The sequence below is a fragment of the Pseudophryne corroboree genome, chromosome 2, assembly GCF_028390025.1.
Source record: "Pseudophryne corroboree isolate aPseCor3 chromosome 2, aPseCor3.hap2, whole genome shotgun sequence".
Taxonomy (NCBI): Eukaryota; Metazoa; Chordata; class Amphibia; order Anura; family Myobatrachidae; genus Pseudophryne; species Pseudophryne corroboree.
Window position 1 is genome coordinate 1,013,130,318 of NC_086445.1, and position 18,477 is coordinate 1,013,148,794.

General features: G+C 44.9%; 1 protein-coding gene across 1 annotated transcript; it reads left to right on the forward strand.

The window, feature by feature from the left end:
* Positions 1 to 13,759: 13,759 nt before the first annotated feature.
* On the forward strand, positions 13,760 to 14,529 carry LOC134987907 (interferon kappa-like). Its single transcript, XM_063950516.1, has 3 exons — positions 13,760 to 13,901; positions 14,042 to 14,125; positions 14,348 to 14,529. The coding sequence occupies exons 1-3, from the start codon at positions 13,785 to 13,787 to the stop codon at positions 14,456 to 14,458; spliced, it is 312 nt and encodes a 103-aa protein (XP_063806586.1). The 5' UTR covers positions 13,760 to 13,784; the 3' UTR covers positions 14,459 to 14,529.
* Positions 14,530 to 18,477: the final 3,948 nt, after the last annotated feature.

Sequence of the window (18,477 nt, forward strand, 5' to 3'; positions counted from 1 at the left end):
ATATTGGTACGTGCACCAATCACTTTGCAGGGGCCGGTTGGAATCAGCTGTCCAATCACATGTGGAGAAAGGAAAGGCAGCCAATTGCTGTAGGAGGGCGGGACAGGAGATTGCACATGCTCTGTTCATTTCTCTTTGGCCGGGGAGATGAGCAGACGTCCTCCCTGTGTGTCTGAGTCTGTCGGTCGCTGCTGCAGCAATGTGTCACCCTCAGGCCACAGTCCTTAAGAAAACTTGTACACCTGCATGTGCTACTTCTCATGCTGTTACCTGCCATATGGCAGTGATTCTATTACAGTGCATGAAAGTGATTTGCTGTCATCTGGGACACTTTATCATATGCTTTCATGAAAATATGTGAAATATAATTTCTTTTCATTGAGTATCAGAGACAACAGAACAAGTTTAAAATATCTGTCAGAATAAATAAAGTTTGCTATTGTAAGCTCACCTCCCATTTATTTTATTTTCTTTAAAGGTGCGTAGACACCAGAACGATATCAGAACAATGCGCCTGGTTCGTACACATTGTTCATGATATCATCCAGTGTGTATGCACAATGTCGCTGATGAGGCACGCTCCCATACGCCATCTGTGACATCATCCATCGGACCTGCATGCAGGTCTAACGGACAACATCACTTGTGAGGGACAAATGCAACATGAACTCCGCTCCCCCATCCCCCCCATTGCACAGTTGCACCCCACATCGGTAAGTGTGTATGCACTTGCCGGTGTCAGGTCTGGTCGCAGACGATATCGCATGTAAGCAATATCATTCTGGTGTGTATGCACATTTAGAGTGAAGTGAGTTTTTAAAATGAAGATGACAATTGTGCCATATAAATATGGAGAATGTGAGAGAGTGATATATACAGGTGATAACTGTGCCTCAGTTTCAAGGGTGTAGCTACCATAGGTGCAGGCAGTGCAGCTGCTATGGGGCCCAGAGCTGAGAGGGGCCCATCTTCCCTGTCACAGTTACATGTGTTATATACAGGGTGTAGCTACCATAGGTGCAGGCAGTGCAGCTGCTATGGGGCCCAGAGCTGAGAGGAGCCCATCTTCCCTGTCAAGTTATTGTATATACATTTCGGTGATACATGGGGGCCCTTACAAACTTTTACCTACAAAACATCTAGCTAAGACTCTGGACCTGTTCATTTGTATGTGGTATAAATAATATGGGGGGCATTATGTTACATAATATAGGCATACCAAGAACTGGGAGGACTGTATGTCATAATTAGTGATGAGCGGGTTCGGTTCCTCGGAATCCGAACCCCCCCGAACTTCACCTTTTTTACACGGGTCCGAGGCAGACTCGGATCCTCCCGCCTTGCTCAGTTAACCCGAGCGCGCCCGAACGTCATCATCCTGCTGTCGGATTCTCGCGAGATTCGGATTCTATATAAGGAGCCGCGCGTCGCCGCCAATTTTCACTCGTGCATTGGAAATGATAGTGAGAGGACGTGGCTGGCATCCTCTCACTTTGTTTCAGGGGGCTGCAGTGCAAATATCTTTATTCTGGGGACCAGCAGTATTATAGGAGGAGTACAGTGCAGAGTTTTGCTGACCAGTGACCACCAGTATTATACGTTGTCTGCCTGAAAAACGCTCCATATCTGTGCTCAGTGTGCTGCATATATCTGTGCTCACACTGCTTTATTGTGGGGACTGGAGACCAGCAGTAGTAAATAGGAGGAGTACAGTGCAGAGTTTTGCTGACCAGTGACCACCAGTATTATACGTTCTCTGCCTGAAAAACGCTCCATATCTGTGCTCAGTGTGCTGCATATATCTGTGCTCACACTGCTTTATTGTGGGGACTGGAGACCAGCAGTATTATATAGGAGGAGTACAGTGCAGAGTTTTGCTGACCAGTGACCTCCAGTATTATACGTTCTCTGCCTGAAAAACGCTCCATATCTGTGCTGCATTGTAGTATATAGTAGGAGTACAGTGCATAATTTTGCTGACCAAAAGTATATAATATATAGGAGTACGGTACAGAAGGCCACTGCTCTACCTACCTCTGTGTCGTCAAGTATACTATCCATCCATACCTGTGGTGCATTTCAGTTTTGCACAGTTTGCTGACCACCAGTATATAATATATAGCAGTACGGTACAGTAGGCCACTGCTCTACCTACCTCTGTTTCGTCAAGTATACTCTCCATCCATACCTGTGGTGCATTTCAGTTTTGCACAGTTTGCTGACCACCAGTATATAATATATAGCAGTACGGTACAGTAGGCCACTGCTGTACCTACCTCTGTGTCGTCAAGTATACTATCTATCCATACCTGTGGTGCATTTCAGTTGTGCGCAGTATATATAGTAGTAGGCCATTGCTATTGATACTGGCATATAATTCCACACATTAAAAAATGGAGAACAAAAATGTGGAAGGTAAAATAGGGAAAGATCAAGATCCACTTCCACCTCGTGCTAAAGCTGCTGCCACTAGTCATGGCCGAGACGATGAAATGCCATCAACGTCGTCTGCCAAGGCCGATGCCCAATGTCATAGTAGAGAGCAAGTAAAATCCAAAACACAAAAGTTCAGTAAAATGACCCAAAAATCAAAATTAAAAGCGTCTGAGGCGAAGCGTAAACTTGCCAATATGCCATTTACGACACGAAGTGGCAAGGAACAGCTGAGGCCCTGGCCTATGTTCATGGCTAGTGGTTCAGCTTCACATGAGGATGGAAGCACTCATCCTCCCACTAGAAAACTGAAAAGACTAAAGCTGGCAAAAGTACAGCAAAGAACTGTGCGTTCTTCTAAATCACAAATCCACAAGGAGAGTCCAATTGTGTCGGCTGCGATGCCTGACCTTCCCAACACTGGACGGGAAGAGGTGGCGCCTTTCACCATTTGCACGCCCCCTGCAAGTGCTGGAAGGAGCACCCGCAGTCCAGTTCCTGATAGTCAAATTGAAGATGTCACTGTTGAAGTACACCAGGATGAGGATATGGGTGTTGCTGGCCCTGAGGAGGAAATTGACAAGGAGGATTCTGATGGTGAGGTGGTTTGTGTAAGTCAGGCACCCGGGGAGACACCTGTTGACCGTGGGACGAATAGAATATGGCCATTGACATGCCTGGTCAAATTACAAAAAAAAATCACCTCTTCGGTGTGGAATTATTTTAAAACAAATGCGGACAACAGGTGTCAAGCCATGTGTTGCCTTTGTAAAGCTGTAATAAGTAGGGGTAAGGACGTTAACCACCTCGGAACATCCTCCCTTATACGTCACCTGCAGCGCATTCATCATAAATCAGTGACAAGTTCAAAAACTTTGGATGACAGCGGAAGCAGTCCACTGACCACTAAATCCCTTCCTCTTGTAACCAAGCTCCTGCAAACCACACCACCAACTCCCTCAGTGTTAATTTCCTCCTTACACAGGAAGCCAATAGTCCTGCAGGCCATGTCACTGTCAAGTCTGACGAGTCCTCTCCTGCCTGGGATTCCTCCGATGCATCCTTGAGTGTAACACCTACTGCTGCTGGCGCTGCTGTTGTTGCTGCTGGGAGTCGATCGTCATCCCAGAGGGGAAGTCGGAAGACCACTTGTACTACTTCCAGTAAGCAATTGACTGTCCAACAGTCCTTTGCGAGGAAGATGAAATATCACAGCAGTCATCCTGCTGCAAAGCGGATAACTCAGGCCTTGGCAGCCTGGGCGGTGAGAAACGTGATTCCGTTATCCACCGTTAATTCACAGGCAACTACAGACTTGATTGAGGTACTGTGTCCCCGGTACCAAATACCATCTACCGAAAATGTACACAGACGTCAGAAAAAGAGTCACCAGTGTCCTAAAAAATGCAGTTGTACCCAATGTCCACTTAACCACGGACATGTGGACAAGTGGAGCAGGGCAGACTCAGGACTATATGACTGTGACAGCCCACTGGGTAGATGTATTGCCTCCCGCAGCAAGAACAGCAGCGGCGGCACCAGTAGCAGCATCTCGCAAATGCCAACTCGTTCCTAGGCAGGCTACGCTTTGTATCACCGCTTTCCAGAATACGCACAAAATACGCTGCAAAAAAGGGGCGTGGTCTCAAAAAAGGGGCGTGTTACACAATAGTAATAATGCCCACAGTAGTAGCACCCCATAATACACATAATGCCCACAGCATATAATCTGACTCACAGCTTCCCCCTCCCAAACAAATAATCCCTAACACAGTTTATCCTCCCCAGCACATAATCTCTGACACAGATCCCCCTTCCCCAGCACATATAATCCCACATACAGCTCCCCCCTGCACATTTATTCCCCGACACAGGTCCCCCTTCCCCAGGACACATATAATCCCACATACAGCTCCCCCCTGCACATTTATTCCCCGACACAGGTCCCCCTTCCCCAGGACACATATAATCCCACATACAGCTCCCCCCCAGCACATTTAATCCCTCGCACAGCTCCCCCTTCCCAGTACATGTAATCCCACATACAGATCCCCCCGCACATTTAATACCTGACACAGCTCCCCCTTCCCAGCACATGTAATCCCACATACAGATCCCCCCCCCTGCACATTTAATACCTGACACAGCTCCCACTTCCCAGTACATGTAATCCCACATACAGATCCCCCCCCCTGCACATTTAATACCTGACACAGCTCCCCCTTCCCAGTACATGTAATCCCACATACAGATCCCCACCGCACATTTAATACATGACACAGCTCCCCCTCCCCAGTACATGTAATCCCACATACAGATCCCCCCCGCACATTTAATACCTGACACAGCTCCCCCTTCCCAGCACATGTAATCCCACATACAGATCCCCCCCCCCTGCACATTTAATACCTGACACAGCTCCCCCTCCCCAGTACATGTAATCCCACATACAGATCCCCCCCCTGCACATTTAATACCTGACACAGCTCCACCTTCCCAGTACATGTAATCCCACATACAGATCCCCCCCGCACATTTAATACCTGACACAGCTCCCCCTCCCCAGTACATGTAATCCCACATACAGATCCCCCCCCCGCACATTTAATACCTGACACAGCTCCCCCTCCCCTGTACATGTAATCCCACATACAGATCCCCCCCCCGCACATTTAATACCTGACACAGCTCCCCCTCCCCAGTACATGTAATCCCACATACAGATCCCCCCCGCACATTTAATACCTGACCCAGCTCCCCCTCCCCAGTACATGTAATCCCACATACAGATCCCCCCCCGCACATTTAATACCTGACACAGCTCCCCCTCCCCAGTACATGTAATCCCACATACAGATCCCCCCCGCACATTTAATACCTGACACAGCTCCCCCTCCCCAGTACATGTAATCCCACATACAGATCCCCCCCGCACATTTAATACCTGACACAGCTCCCCCTCCCCAGTACATGTAATCCCACATACAGATCCCCCCCCCGCACATTTAATACCTGACACAGCTCCCCCTCCCCAGTACATGTAATCCCACATACAGATCCCCCCCCGCACATTTAATACCTGACACAGCTCCCCCACCCCAGTACATGTAATCCCACATACAGATCCCCCCCGCACATTTAATACCTGACACAGCTCCCCCTCCCCAGTACATGTAATCCCACATACAGATCCCCCCCGCACATTTAATACCTGACACAGCTCCCCCTCCCCAGTACATGTAATCCCACATACAGATCCCCCCCCCGCACATTTAATACCTGACACAGCTCCCCCTCCCCAGTACATGTAATCCCACATACAGATCCCCCCCCGCACATTTAATACCTGACACAGCTCCCCCTTCCCAGCACATGTAATCCCACATACAGATCCCCCCCCGCACATTTAATACCTGACACAGCTCCCCCTCCCCAGTACATGTAATCCCACATACAGATCCCCCCCCCGCACATTTAATACCTGACACAGCTCCCCCTCCCCAGTACATGTAATCCCACATACAGATCACCCCCCCCCCCGCACATTTAATACCTGACACAGCTCCCCCTCCCCAGTACATGTAATCCCACATACAGATCCCCCCCCCGCACATTTAATACCTGACACAGCTCCCCCTCCCCAGTACATGTAATCCCACATACAGATCCCCCCCGCACATTTAATACCTGACACAGCTCCCCCTCCCCAGTACATGTAATCCCACATACAGATCCCCCCCCGCACATTTAATACCTGACACAGCTCCCCCTCCCCAGTACATGTAATCCCACACACAGATCACCCCCCCCCCCGCACATTTAATACCTGACACAGCTCCCCCTCCCCAGTACATGTAATCCCACATACAGATTCACTCCCCCCCACATTTAATTCCTGACACAGCGCACAACATCCCTCCCTCTTCCGACACCCCCCTCTTTCCTACCTCTCTCTCTCCTTGTGCCAGTACTCCCGTCTCTTGCCCCTGCCATTGAGAGCCACCAAGAGCGTCAGCATGGGTCTCCTGTCCTCTGTGCCTTTACACGGCAGGAGAGACAGACATGTGGAGATGCATCGCCTGAATCCCGCCGCCGCGGCCAGCGACGCTATAGGAGGGAGGGGAACTCGTGGAGGTGGGCTATAAGGTAGTCCTAGTCCTGGCCGCCCCTCCCCATCTATTAATGTGGGTGGCGCAGCGCACAATGAGAGGCGGGGATGGTCTACTCTAGTCAGTCAGGCCGGGTAAAGTGGGCTGGAGGTGGCGGAACTAGTTCCGCCTCCCAATACAACTGACGGAACGCAGTTCTGGCCCGTTCCGGCCCACTTTAACCCCTGATAAAGACTACACCTGAACACTATTATAGGTGCATGCAGCCAGCACTAGTGCTGTGTCAATCACAACCTCATGTTATATTACAAGCCACCATTTGATATTGATGTCTCTATATGCATGCAAGAAATCATTCAGCTGATGGAGTGTTATTACACTTTTCTTTTGGCTGACTTGTTTGTTCTTCACTTTGTTTCTTGCTATGAAAACGTCTTCTCCTTTGCATGGGTTATGGATGTTATTAGTTTAATAGGCAGTAAATGCTTCCAGCAACCTATTGTGTACAGAAGCATGTTTCAGCTATTTGCATAATTATCTTCCGTCTTGTGTGGGATCTGCTGCAGACCAGGGAATAGGCGGAGCTCAGGCACATAGGTGAGGCTTTCTTTCTAAAGAAGCCACAGCTCGCCGAGAGCCTCTGTGGCTCATTAGGTTATGCCTCCTACCTTGTGTGTGGGAGTCCCAGGTTCGATTCCCATGTAGGGAAGACAAAGTTTTACTTATGACATGGTGACAGCAGACGCTGGATACAGGTAACGCGCAAGTATTAAGCTTAGAGCAATTGTAAAAAGACGTCGCTCTGCACAAAAAAATACACTACTAACGTCCTGCTAGAAAGATGAGTTATAGAAGCCAGGAGAAGCAATTGTATCTTTGCTGTACTAATACAGGGAATCTCTCAGCAACTTAGTTATAATGGCTGATAGGATTTACATAGTCTGTGTATTTCTCATCAGCCTGGGATTAGACAATGCCTGCAACCTACCAAAGAGAGATGTCGTGACACAGCTCTCTAAAACTCATCACTATCTAAAACTCTCCTGAGCATGGTGGGTTCCTCAGCATATCATTTGATAGAATTTATCTCTTCTGCACATATTATTACACAAGTAAAATGATCGTGCAAAAGCAGTTAGCACACATGTAACAGCAGAACGATTCTACTCACCCATGTAGCCTACAGAATACCCCAATCCTGAATCTGGTCCTTCATCAAAATTCATACAGGTCTAGTTACAGCCGCCCACCCCTAACCCACCTGAGGCTTCAGCAGCAAGACGTCAGCATTTTCAGATAGGATTTGAAAAAAAGAGAGAACTCTGTTTAAATATATGAAAGGACAAAGCTATATAATGTAACTAATATAGGGAGGGGTGATCAGAGTTGAGGGGAGTAAAATGCATCAGGCCTCCCACTTTACGGGGGCTTCCTCCATGCCACGGGCACGCCACACCTGTTGCTAGTGGTGCCACCTTTCTGGTGATGGTTTCAGAAATATAGGCACACACAGAAGATAGCAAAGGCTCTGACACAGTGCTGTCTCCTGTGCTGGAACTATCTTTCCAAAGACAGACTCCCCCCAACAGCAATATGGAGGGAGCATGCAGAGAGGGTACCTGGTGAATCTGTCCTGCGTGCACCACACACCCTGCTCACATTATAGATATACCTACAGAATAATAGAATGATGTGTGTAAAACCATCAGCCCATCTACAAAGCTCTCTTCTGACTCTTAAGGTGCCTACACACTTAGCAATATAGTAAACTATGTCGCTCATTTTCACACTCCTGGGCGATAGCTTACTATATCGCCCAGTGTGTACGCTGCTGACGATGAGCGATGCGTGGCCCCACAGGTCATTAATGACCTTCGGTCTCTGTCGTGCATAAAGCTCAATTTGAACTCATAGTCCAAAGCTGCATACTCCAGCCGGCTGCAGCATGACGTCACTGTGCGATATCACTAGCGATATCACACATTGTATATGCCTGATGTCAGGTGGCCCGGCCCGGGAGGGGAAACACTAGGTGATGTCGCTCACCGAGCACATGGCCTAGTGTGTACCTACCTTTAGAGTAATAACATTAGGCGCTAAGGACACACTGTCACTAACATTCTGAGGGGGGTAATGTCATATCTTATACACTTTGCTCATTTATCTTTGTATTTTTCTGTTCAGAGCTCCAGCTGGAAACCTCCACAAACCACTGAGTGCGATACATCCGAGTTTTCTGCTTACAGATCGGACAGAAGATCCCTTTTCAATGTCTCACCGGTGTGTTGTGTTTCATCACCAGTCGTGCTGTGCAAGTTAGGGTGCACAGCTCATTTTGTATAAAACACACAATGATAAATAGATGATTAATGCTATTCTTTATGAGTAAGAATCAGATACAGTCTCATTTCTATCTAATCTCTTCATATAATAAAGAGCAGCTAGAGCAGCATGAATGTTCCTGTATGTCACATACTGTTCTATACATTTTATTATATAGATGTACATCTGACTTTCAGGTGGATGATGCAGGAATCATTATTGGAGTCGTTATGATCCAAAGCTTTGGATTCTTTTGCTGCCACAACCAAGGACCTTACAGCAGCCAGCAACAATGTGAGAAGATAAAGAGCCTGTTACATGAGATGACCGGGCTGCTACATGACTGTGTAAGTGTAAACGTCACTTAGCTTCCTCATTGGGTTTCTTACATAAGATATATTTACTCCCTATTAATCTGATTTGCACCAGAACTTAGTGATCACTTCACCGCAATAATCTATGTATATATTTCTTGTACTTTGTATAGAAGCCAGAAAACATCAATAGATATCCTCAAAGAAAGAAGATAGAAGATCACTTCTCCAACCTCTTGATCTTTTTGAAAAATAAGGTAAGTTTTGGGCATGTTATGGGAGTTGTAACTTAACTCAAACACCAGCATAGTACATCTACCTTTATAAGTGGCTTATACTACATTATAATAAGGTACTAGGCGGAGATGTCAGTCCAAGTGAGCACATCTCCACAGCCACCCAGCATGTGAGAGACTGACACCTATCACAGTTGTTACTTCACTGTTACACTCTAACCTGATTCTTATCCTGTTTACTAGAACTATACAGACTGCGCATGGGGAATGGTTAACATTGAAATCAGGAGAATCCTTTTTTATATTTCAACATTCTACAAGAACGTGATGATCCACTGCAGCGCCACAAGCTGAACCAAAAACAACATGCCACCAACGAACAACAATCAATGACAAACAACAAGCCACCAACAAACAGCAAGAAGCTGGGAAACAAGAAAATGACGATGTCAAACAAGAAGACAAAAAAAGAAGGTGGCTACTACATCATCATCATCATCATCATCATCATCATCATATTCTTCATTGTCTTCATCATCTTCTTTGCCATCTTAATCTTCAACATTTTCTTCTTCACCTTCTTCTTTGTCAATGATGAAGAAACTGACGAAGAAGAAGAATATGCTACCACCATTACATTATTTGGTTCCTCTTTAGCCCTTCCCATTGAAGGCTTGGCAAAACATATGAAATAAATAAAAATAATATACTTTCTGCCTTATTTGAGATACATGTTGGTTTCAAGTCTCATTTGTCATAAGTATTTTTCCACACATGATTGCCTCGATATTTTACTTTCATTTATTTCAAATTCAAACACCGACATTTATAGTAGATGCTCTCACGGACATTAGCTTATTGTTTAGCATTGGCTTTTTTCTGCCCATGGCCCAGAGTTGGCATTTTTTCATATAAATATTTCTCCCAAATGTTACAAAGGGTCCTCTTGGGAGGACCCTTTATAAAGAAAATGGGTATCTGTTGGTGCAAACTCAGGGCCATGCTATTATTGGAAGCACCGTTTTAGAATGAGATGCAGAATTGGGAAGTATTCCTTAAATCCCGACTTTACGGGCTTGCTAGTCTATAGTGGAGGGAATGCTTTACTGACGATCCATTATCATTTTCTGGTCTAGCCCCATGCACACTCTCATGGTGATGAAATCAATCAGTAAGGAGGCCAGTGCGTAGCTCTTCTAGCCGACAGTCTCCCTGCAGGTTCATACTCTCCGAAGTTATCACAGTGTGAAATGAAACTTATTGATGACAGAATCCTGCTAAGTATACTTATTCCTACACATTGTATTCATTTGGTTGTAGACAGCAAAACCCAGAATAAGAAAGCATTATCATTTTCAAGTACAGATCTGCCCATATTTTTGCCCATATTTTTAAAGCGCCAATCATTTGCAAGGCAAAACTAGGTTGGTTTCGCCTTGTAAATGCCATTTTAAAAATACGGGCAGACTCGCACAATGTCCTGCACCTCCGGCAGCTCGCAGGCTATTACATGTAGCCCAAAGTGTGGATGTTATTCAGCTCATTTTCAAACCCTGAGGTCTTCTACTTCATGGGATTGCTACCAGCAAGCTTCCAAAACTCTGCTCAGTGACATTGTAGCCCCAGCCCAGCTGATTGTGTGCAGGATCTCACCTGCTAGGCAGGTGCAGCGTCACTGTCTGTGTGGGCAGATCAGCGAAGGAAACGTTTTCCCTCCCCTGTATTTCAGCAGAGATACGGGAGGCTTGCTCCCTATACCCATCAGCTGTTGCTAGGTGGCAATCCTTTTCCCTAGGACACAGAAAGCTTTCAGATCATAGATTCCTGCAAACTACACTAAATAACTGCTAAGAAATAAAATGAGACCATAAATTCGCGTGTCATTCATTTACTGAGCTGATTTGTTTTGGGAGTCATGAAGTTTTTCCTATTTAATTACACTCGTGTGGAATGTGCAGCGTATATAAAGAGAGCACCAGTGACTGTCCTCTGATATTGTATTAGGAGTGAGTATTCATTTAATGTGCATGGTTCACAACATAGAGCCTGGGACACTTGTTCTGCATTGCTGCATAAAGACTACACCTGAACATTGTTCTAGGTGCATGCAGCCAGCACTAGTGCTGTGTCAATCACAACCTCATGCTGTATAGTGGGCCACCATTTGATATTTATGTCTCTATATGCAAGAAATCATTCAGCTGATGGAGTGTTATTACACTTTTCTTTTGGCTGACTTGTTTGTTTCTTGCTATGAAAACGTCTTCTCCTTTGCATGGGTTATGGATGTTATTAGTTTAATAGGCAGCAAATGCTTCCAGCAACCTATTGTGTACAGAAGCATGTTTCAGCTATTTGCATAATTATCTTCTTCCACCTTGTGTGGGATTTGCTGCAGACCAGGGAATAGGCGGAGCTCAGGCACATTGGTGAGGCTTTCTTTCTAAAGAAGCCCCAGCTCACCGAGAGCCTCTGTGGCTCATTAGGTTATGCCTCCTACCTTGTGTGTGGGAGTCCCAGGTTCGATTCCCATGTAGGGAAGACAACGTTTTACTTATGACATGGTGACAGCAGACGCTGGAAACAGGTAACGCGCAAGTATTAAGCTCAGAGCAATTGTAAAAAGACATCGCTCTGCACAAAAAAATACACTACTAACGTCCTGCTAGAAAGATGAGTTATAGAAGCCAGGAGAAGCAATTGTATCTTTGCTGTACTAATACAGGGAATCTCTCAGCAACTTAGTTATAATGGCTGATAGGATTTACATAGTCTGTGTATTTCTCATCAGCCTGGGATTACACAATGCCTGCAACCTACCAAAGAGAGATGTCGTGACACAGCTCTCTAAAACTCTCCTGAGCATGGTGGGTTCCTCAGCATATCATTTGATAGAATTTGTCTCTTCTGCACATATTATATTACACAAGTAAAATGATCGTGAAAAAGCAGTTTGCCCACATGTAACAGCAGAACGATTCTACTCACCCATGTAGCCTACAGAATACCCCAATCCTGAATCTGGTCCTTCATCAAAATTCAAACAGGTCTAGTTACAGCCTCCCACCTCTAACCCACCTGAGGCTTCAGCAGCAAGACGTCAGCATTTTCAGATAGTATTTGAAAAAAAGAGAGAACTCTATTTAAATATATGAAAGGACAAAGCTATATAATGTAACTAATATAGGGAGGGGTGATCAGAGTTGAGGGGAGTAAAATGCAGCAGATCTCCCACTTTACGGGGGCTTCCTCCATGCCACGGGCACGCCACACCTGTTCCTAGTGGTGCCATCTTTCTGGTGATGGTTTCAGAAATATAGGCACACACAGAAGATAGCAAAGGCTCTGACACAGTGCTATCTCCTGTGCTGGAGCTATCTTTCCAAAGACAGACTCCCCCCAACAGCAATATGGAGGGAGCATGCAGAGAGGGTACCGTGGTGAATCTGTCCTGGGTGCACCACACACCCTGCTCACATTATAGATATACCTACAGAACAATAGAATGATGTGTGTAAAACCATCAGCCCATCTACAAAGCTCTCCTCTGACTCTTAAGGTGCCTATACACTTAGCAATATAGTAAACTATGTCACTCACTTTCACACTCCTAGGCGATAGCTTACTATATCGCTCAGTGTGTACGCTGCCGACGACGAGCGATGCGTGGCCCCACAGGTCATTAATGACCTTCGGTCTCTGCCGTGCATAAAGCTCAATTTGAACGCATAGTCCAAAGCTGCATACTCCAGCCGGCTGCAGCATGACGTCACTGTGCGATATCACTAGCGATATCACACATTGTATATGCCTGATGTCGGGTGGCCCGGCCCGGGAGGGGAAACACTAGGTGATGTCGCTCACCGAGCACATGGCCTAGTGTGTACCCACCTTTAGAGTAATAACATTAGGCGCTAAGGACACACTGTCACTAACATTCTGAGGGGGGTAATGTCATATCTTATACACTTTGCTCATTTATCTTTGTATTTTTCTGTTCAGAGCTCCAGCTGGAGACCTCCACAAACCACTGAGTGCGATACATCCGAGTTTTCTGCTTACAGATCGGACAGAAGATCCCTTTTCAATGTCTCACAGGTGTGTTGTGTTTCATCACCAGTCGTGCTGTGTAAGTTAGGGTGCACAGCTCATTTTGTATAAAACACACAATGATAAATAGATGATTAATGCTATACTTTATGAGTAAGAATCAGATACAGTCTCATTTTTATCTAATCTCTTCATATAATAAAGAGCAGCTAGAGCAGCATGAATGTTCCTGTATGTCACCTACTGTACTATACATTTTATTATATAGATGTACATCTGACTTTCAGGTGGATGATGCAGGAATCATTATTGGAGTCGTTATGATCCAAAGCTTTGGATTCTTTTGCTGCCATAACCAAGGACCTTACAGCAGCCAGCAACAATGTGAGAAGATAAAGAGCCTGTTACATGAGATGACCGGGCTGCTACATGACTGTGTAAGTGTAAACGTCACTTATCTTCCTCATTGGGTTTCTTGCATAAGATATATTTACTCCCTATTAATCTGATTTGCACCAGAACTTAGTGATCACTTCACCGCAATAATCTATGTATATATTTCTTGTACTTTGTATAGAAGCCAGAAAACATCAATAGATATCCCCAAAGAAAGAAGATAGAAGATCACTTCTCCAACCTCTTGATCTTTTTGAAAAATAAGGTAAGTTTTGGGCATGTTATGGGAGTTGTAACTTAACTCAAACACCAGCATAGTACATCTACCTTTATAAGTGGCTTATACTACAGTATAATAAGGTACTAGGCGGAGATGTCAGTCCAAGTGAGCACATCTCCACAGCCACCCAGCATGTGAGAGACTGACACCTATCACAGTTGTTACTTCACTGTTACACTCTAACCTGATTCTTATCCTGTTTACTAGAACTATACAGACTGCGCCTGGGGAATGGTTAACATTGAAATCAGGAGAATCCTTTTTTATATTTCAACATTCTACAAGAACGTGATGATCCACTGCAGCGCCACAAGCTGAACCAAAAACAACATGCCACCAACGAACAACAATCAATGACAAACAACAAGCCACCAACAAACAGCAAGAAGCTGGGAAACAAGAAAATGACAATGTCAAACAAGAAGACAAAAAAGAAGGTGGCTACTACATCATCATCATCATCATCATCATCATATTCTTCATTGTCTTCATCATCTTCTTTGCCATCTTAATCTTCAACATTTTCTTCTTCACCTTCTTCTTTGTCAATGATGAAGAAACTGACGAAGAAGAAGAATATGCTACCACCATTACATTATTTGGTTCCTCTTTAGCCCTTCCCATTGAAGGCTTGGCAAAACATATGAAATAAATAAAAAGAATATACTTTCTGCCTTATTTGAGATACATGTTGGTTTCAAGTCTCATTTGTCATAAGTATTTTTCCACACATGATTGCCTCGATATTTTACTTTCATTTATTTCAAATTCAAACACCGACATTTATAGTAGATGCTCTCACGGACATTAGCTTATTGTTTAGCATTGGCTTTTTTCTGCCCATGGCCCAGAGTTGGCATTTTTTCATATAAATATTTCTCCCAAATGTTACAAAGGGTCCTCTTGGGAGGACCCTTTATAAAGAAAATGGGTATCTGTTGGTGCAAACTCAGGGCCATGCTATTATTGGAAGCACCGTTTTAGAATGAGATGCAGAATTGGGAAGTATTCCTTAAATCCCGACTTTACGGGCTTGCTAGTCTATAGTGGAGGGAATGCTTTACTGACGATCCATTATCATTTTCTGGTCTAGCCCCATGCACACTCTCATGGTGATGAAATCAATCAGTAAGGAGGCCAGTGCGTAGCTCTTCTAGCCGACAGTCTCCCTGCAGGTTCATACTCTCCGAAGTTATCACAGTGTGAAATGAAACTTATTGATGACAGAATCCTGCTAAGTATACTTATTCCTACACATTATATTCATTTGGTTGTAGACAGCAAAACCCAGAATAAGAAAGCATTATCATTTTCAAGTACAGATCTGCCCATATTTTTGCCCATATTTTTAAAGCGCCAATCATTTGCAAGGCAAAACTAGGTTGGTTTCGCCTTGTAAATGCCATTTTAAAAATACGGGCAGACTCGCACAATGTCCTGCACCTCCGGCAGCTCGCAGGCTATTACATGTAGCCCAAAGTGTGGATGTTATTCAGCTCATTTTCAAACCCTGAGGTCTTCTACTTCATGGGATTGCTACCAGCAAGCTTCCAAAACTCTGCTCAGTGACATTGTAGCCCCAGCCCAGCTGATTGTGTGCAGGATCTCACCTGCTAGGCAGGTGCAGCGTCACTGTCTGTGTGGGCAGATCAGCGAAGGAAACGTTTTCCCTCCCCTGTATTTCAGCAGAGATACGGAAGGCTTGCTCCCTATACCCATCAGCTGTTGCTAGGTGGCAATCCTTTTCCCTAGGACACAGAAAGCTTTCAGATCATAGATTCCTGCAAACTACACTAAATAACTGCTAAGAAATAAAATGAGACCATAAATTCGCGTGTCATTCATTTACTGAGCTGATTTGTTTTGGGAGTCATGAAGTTTTTCCTATTTAATTACACTCGTGTGGAATGTGCAGCGTATATAAAGAGAGCACCAGTGACTGTCCTCTGATATTGTATTAGGAGTGAGTATTCATTTAATGTGCATGGTTCACAACATAGAGCCTGGGACACTTGTTCTGCATTGCTGCATAAAGACTACACCTGAACATTGTTCTAGGTGCATGCAGCCAGCACTAGTGCTGTGTCAATCACAACCTCATGCTGTATAGTGGGCCACCATTTGATATTTATGTCTCTATATGCAAGAAATCATTCAGCTGATGGAGTGTTATTACACTTTTCTTTTGGCTGACTTGTTTGTTTCTTGCTATGAAAACGTCTTCTCCTTTGCATGGGTTATGGATGTTATTAGTTTAATAGGCAGCAAATGCTTCCAGCAACCTATTGTGTACAGAAGCATGTTTCAGCTATTTGCATAATTATCTTCTTCCACCTTGTGTGGGATTTGCTGCAGACCAGGGAATAGGCGGAGCTCAGGCACATTGGTGAGGCTTTCTTTCTAAAGAAGCCCCAGCTCACCGAGAGCCTCTGTGGCTCATTAGGTTATGCCTCCTACCTTGTGTGTGGGAGTCCCAGGTTCGATTCCCATGTAGGGAAGACAACGTTTTACTTATGACATGGTGACAGCAGACGCTGGAAACAGGTAACGCGCAAGTATTAAGCTCAGAGCAATTGTAAAAAGACATCGCTCTGCACAAAAAAATACACTACTAACGTCCTGCTAGAAAGATGAGTTATAGAAGCCAGGAGAAGCAATTGTATCTTTGCTGTACTAATACAGGGAATCTCTCAGCAACTTAGTTATAATGGCTGATAGGATTTACATAGTCTGTGTATTTCTCATCAGCCTGGGATTACACAATGCCTGCAACCTACCAAAGAGAGATGTCGTGACACAGCTCTCTAAAACTCTCCTGAGCATGGTGGGTTCCTCAGCATATCATTTGATAGAATTTGTCTCTTCTGCACATATTATATTACACAAGTAAAATGATCGTGAAAAAGCAGTTTGCCCACATGTAACAGCAGAACGATTCTACTCACCCATGTAGCCTACAGAATACCCCAATCCTGAATCTGGTCCTTCATCAAAATTCAAACAGGTCTAGTTACAGCCTCCCACCTCTAACCCACCTGAGGCTTCAGCAGCAAGACGTCAGCATTTTCAGATAGTATTTGAAAAAAAGAGAGAACTCTATTTAAATATATGAAAGGACAAAGCTATATAATGTAACTAATATAGGGAGGGGTGATCAGAGTTGAGGGGAGTAAAATGCAGCAGATCTCCCACTTTACGGGGGCTTCCTCCATGCCACGGGCACGCCACACCTGTTCCTAGTGGTGCCATCTTTCTGGTGATGGTTTCAGAAATATAGGCACACACAGAAGATAGCAAAGGCTCTGACACAGTGCTATCTCCTGTGCTGGAGCTATCTTTCCAAAGACAGACTCCCCCCAACAGCAATATGGAGGGAGCATGCAGAGAGGGTACCGTGGTGAATCTGTCCTGGGTGCACCACACACCCTGCTCACATTATAGATATACCTACAGAACAATAGAATGATGTGTGTAAAACCATCAGCCCATCTACAAAGCTCTCCTCTGACTCTTAAGGTGCCTATACACTTAGCAATATAGTAAACTATGTCACTCACTTTCACACTCCTAGGCGATAGCTTACTATATCGCTCAGTGTGTACGCTGCCGACGACGAGCGATGCGTGGCCCCACAGGTCATTAATGACCTTCGGTCTCTGCCGTGCATAAAGCTCAATTTGAACGCATAGTCCAAAGCTGCATACTCCAGCCGGCTGCAGCATGACGTCACTGTGCGATATCACTAGCGATATCACACATTGTATATGCCTGATGTCGGGTGGCCCGGCCCGGGAGGGGAAACACTAGGTGATGTCGCTCACCGAGCACATGGCCTAGTGTGTACCCACCTTTAGAGTAATAACATTAGGCGCTAAGGACACACTGTCACTAACATTCTGAGGGGGGTAATGTCATATCTTATACACTTTGCTCATTTATCTTTGTATTTTTCTGTTCAGAGCTCCAGCTGGAGACCTCCACAAACCACTGAGTGCGATACATCCGAGTTTTCTGCTTACAGATCGGACAGAAGATCCCTTTTCAATGTCTCACAGGTGTGTTGTGTTTCATCACCAGTCGTGCTGTGTAAGTTAGGGTGCACAGCTCATTTTGTATAAAACACACAATGATAAATAGATGATTAATGCTATACTTTATGAGTAATGTCAAAGTCAAAAATATTACATAGAGAGACCATATAAACTGCACACATATAAGTCGCTATACTTGCAAATATGCGCAGCGAGCACAGCAATATATGGAAACACACGCATTTGCTCGGACATGGCACAGAGATGGATTCGGCACTTGTTTCATACAGTACATGGTTATAATAA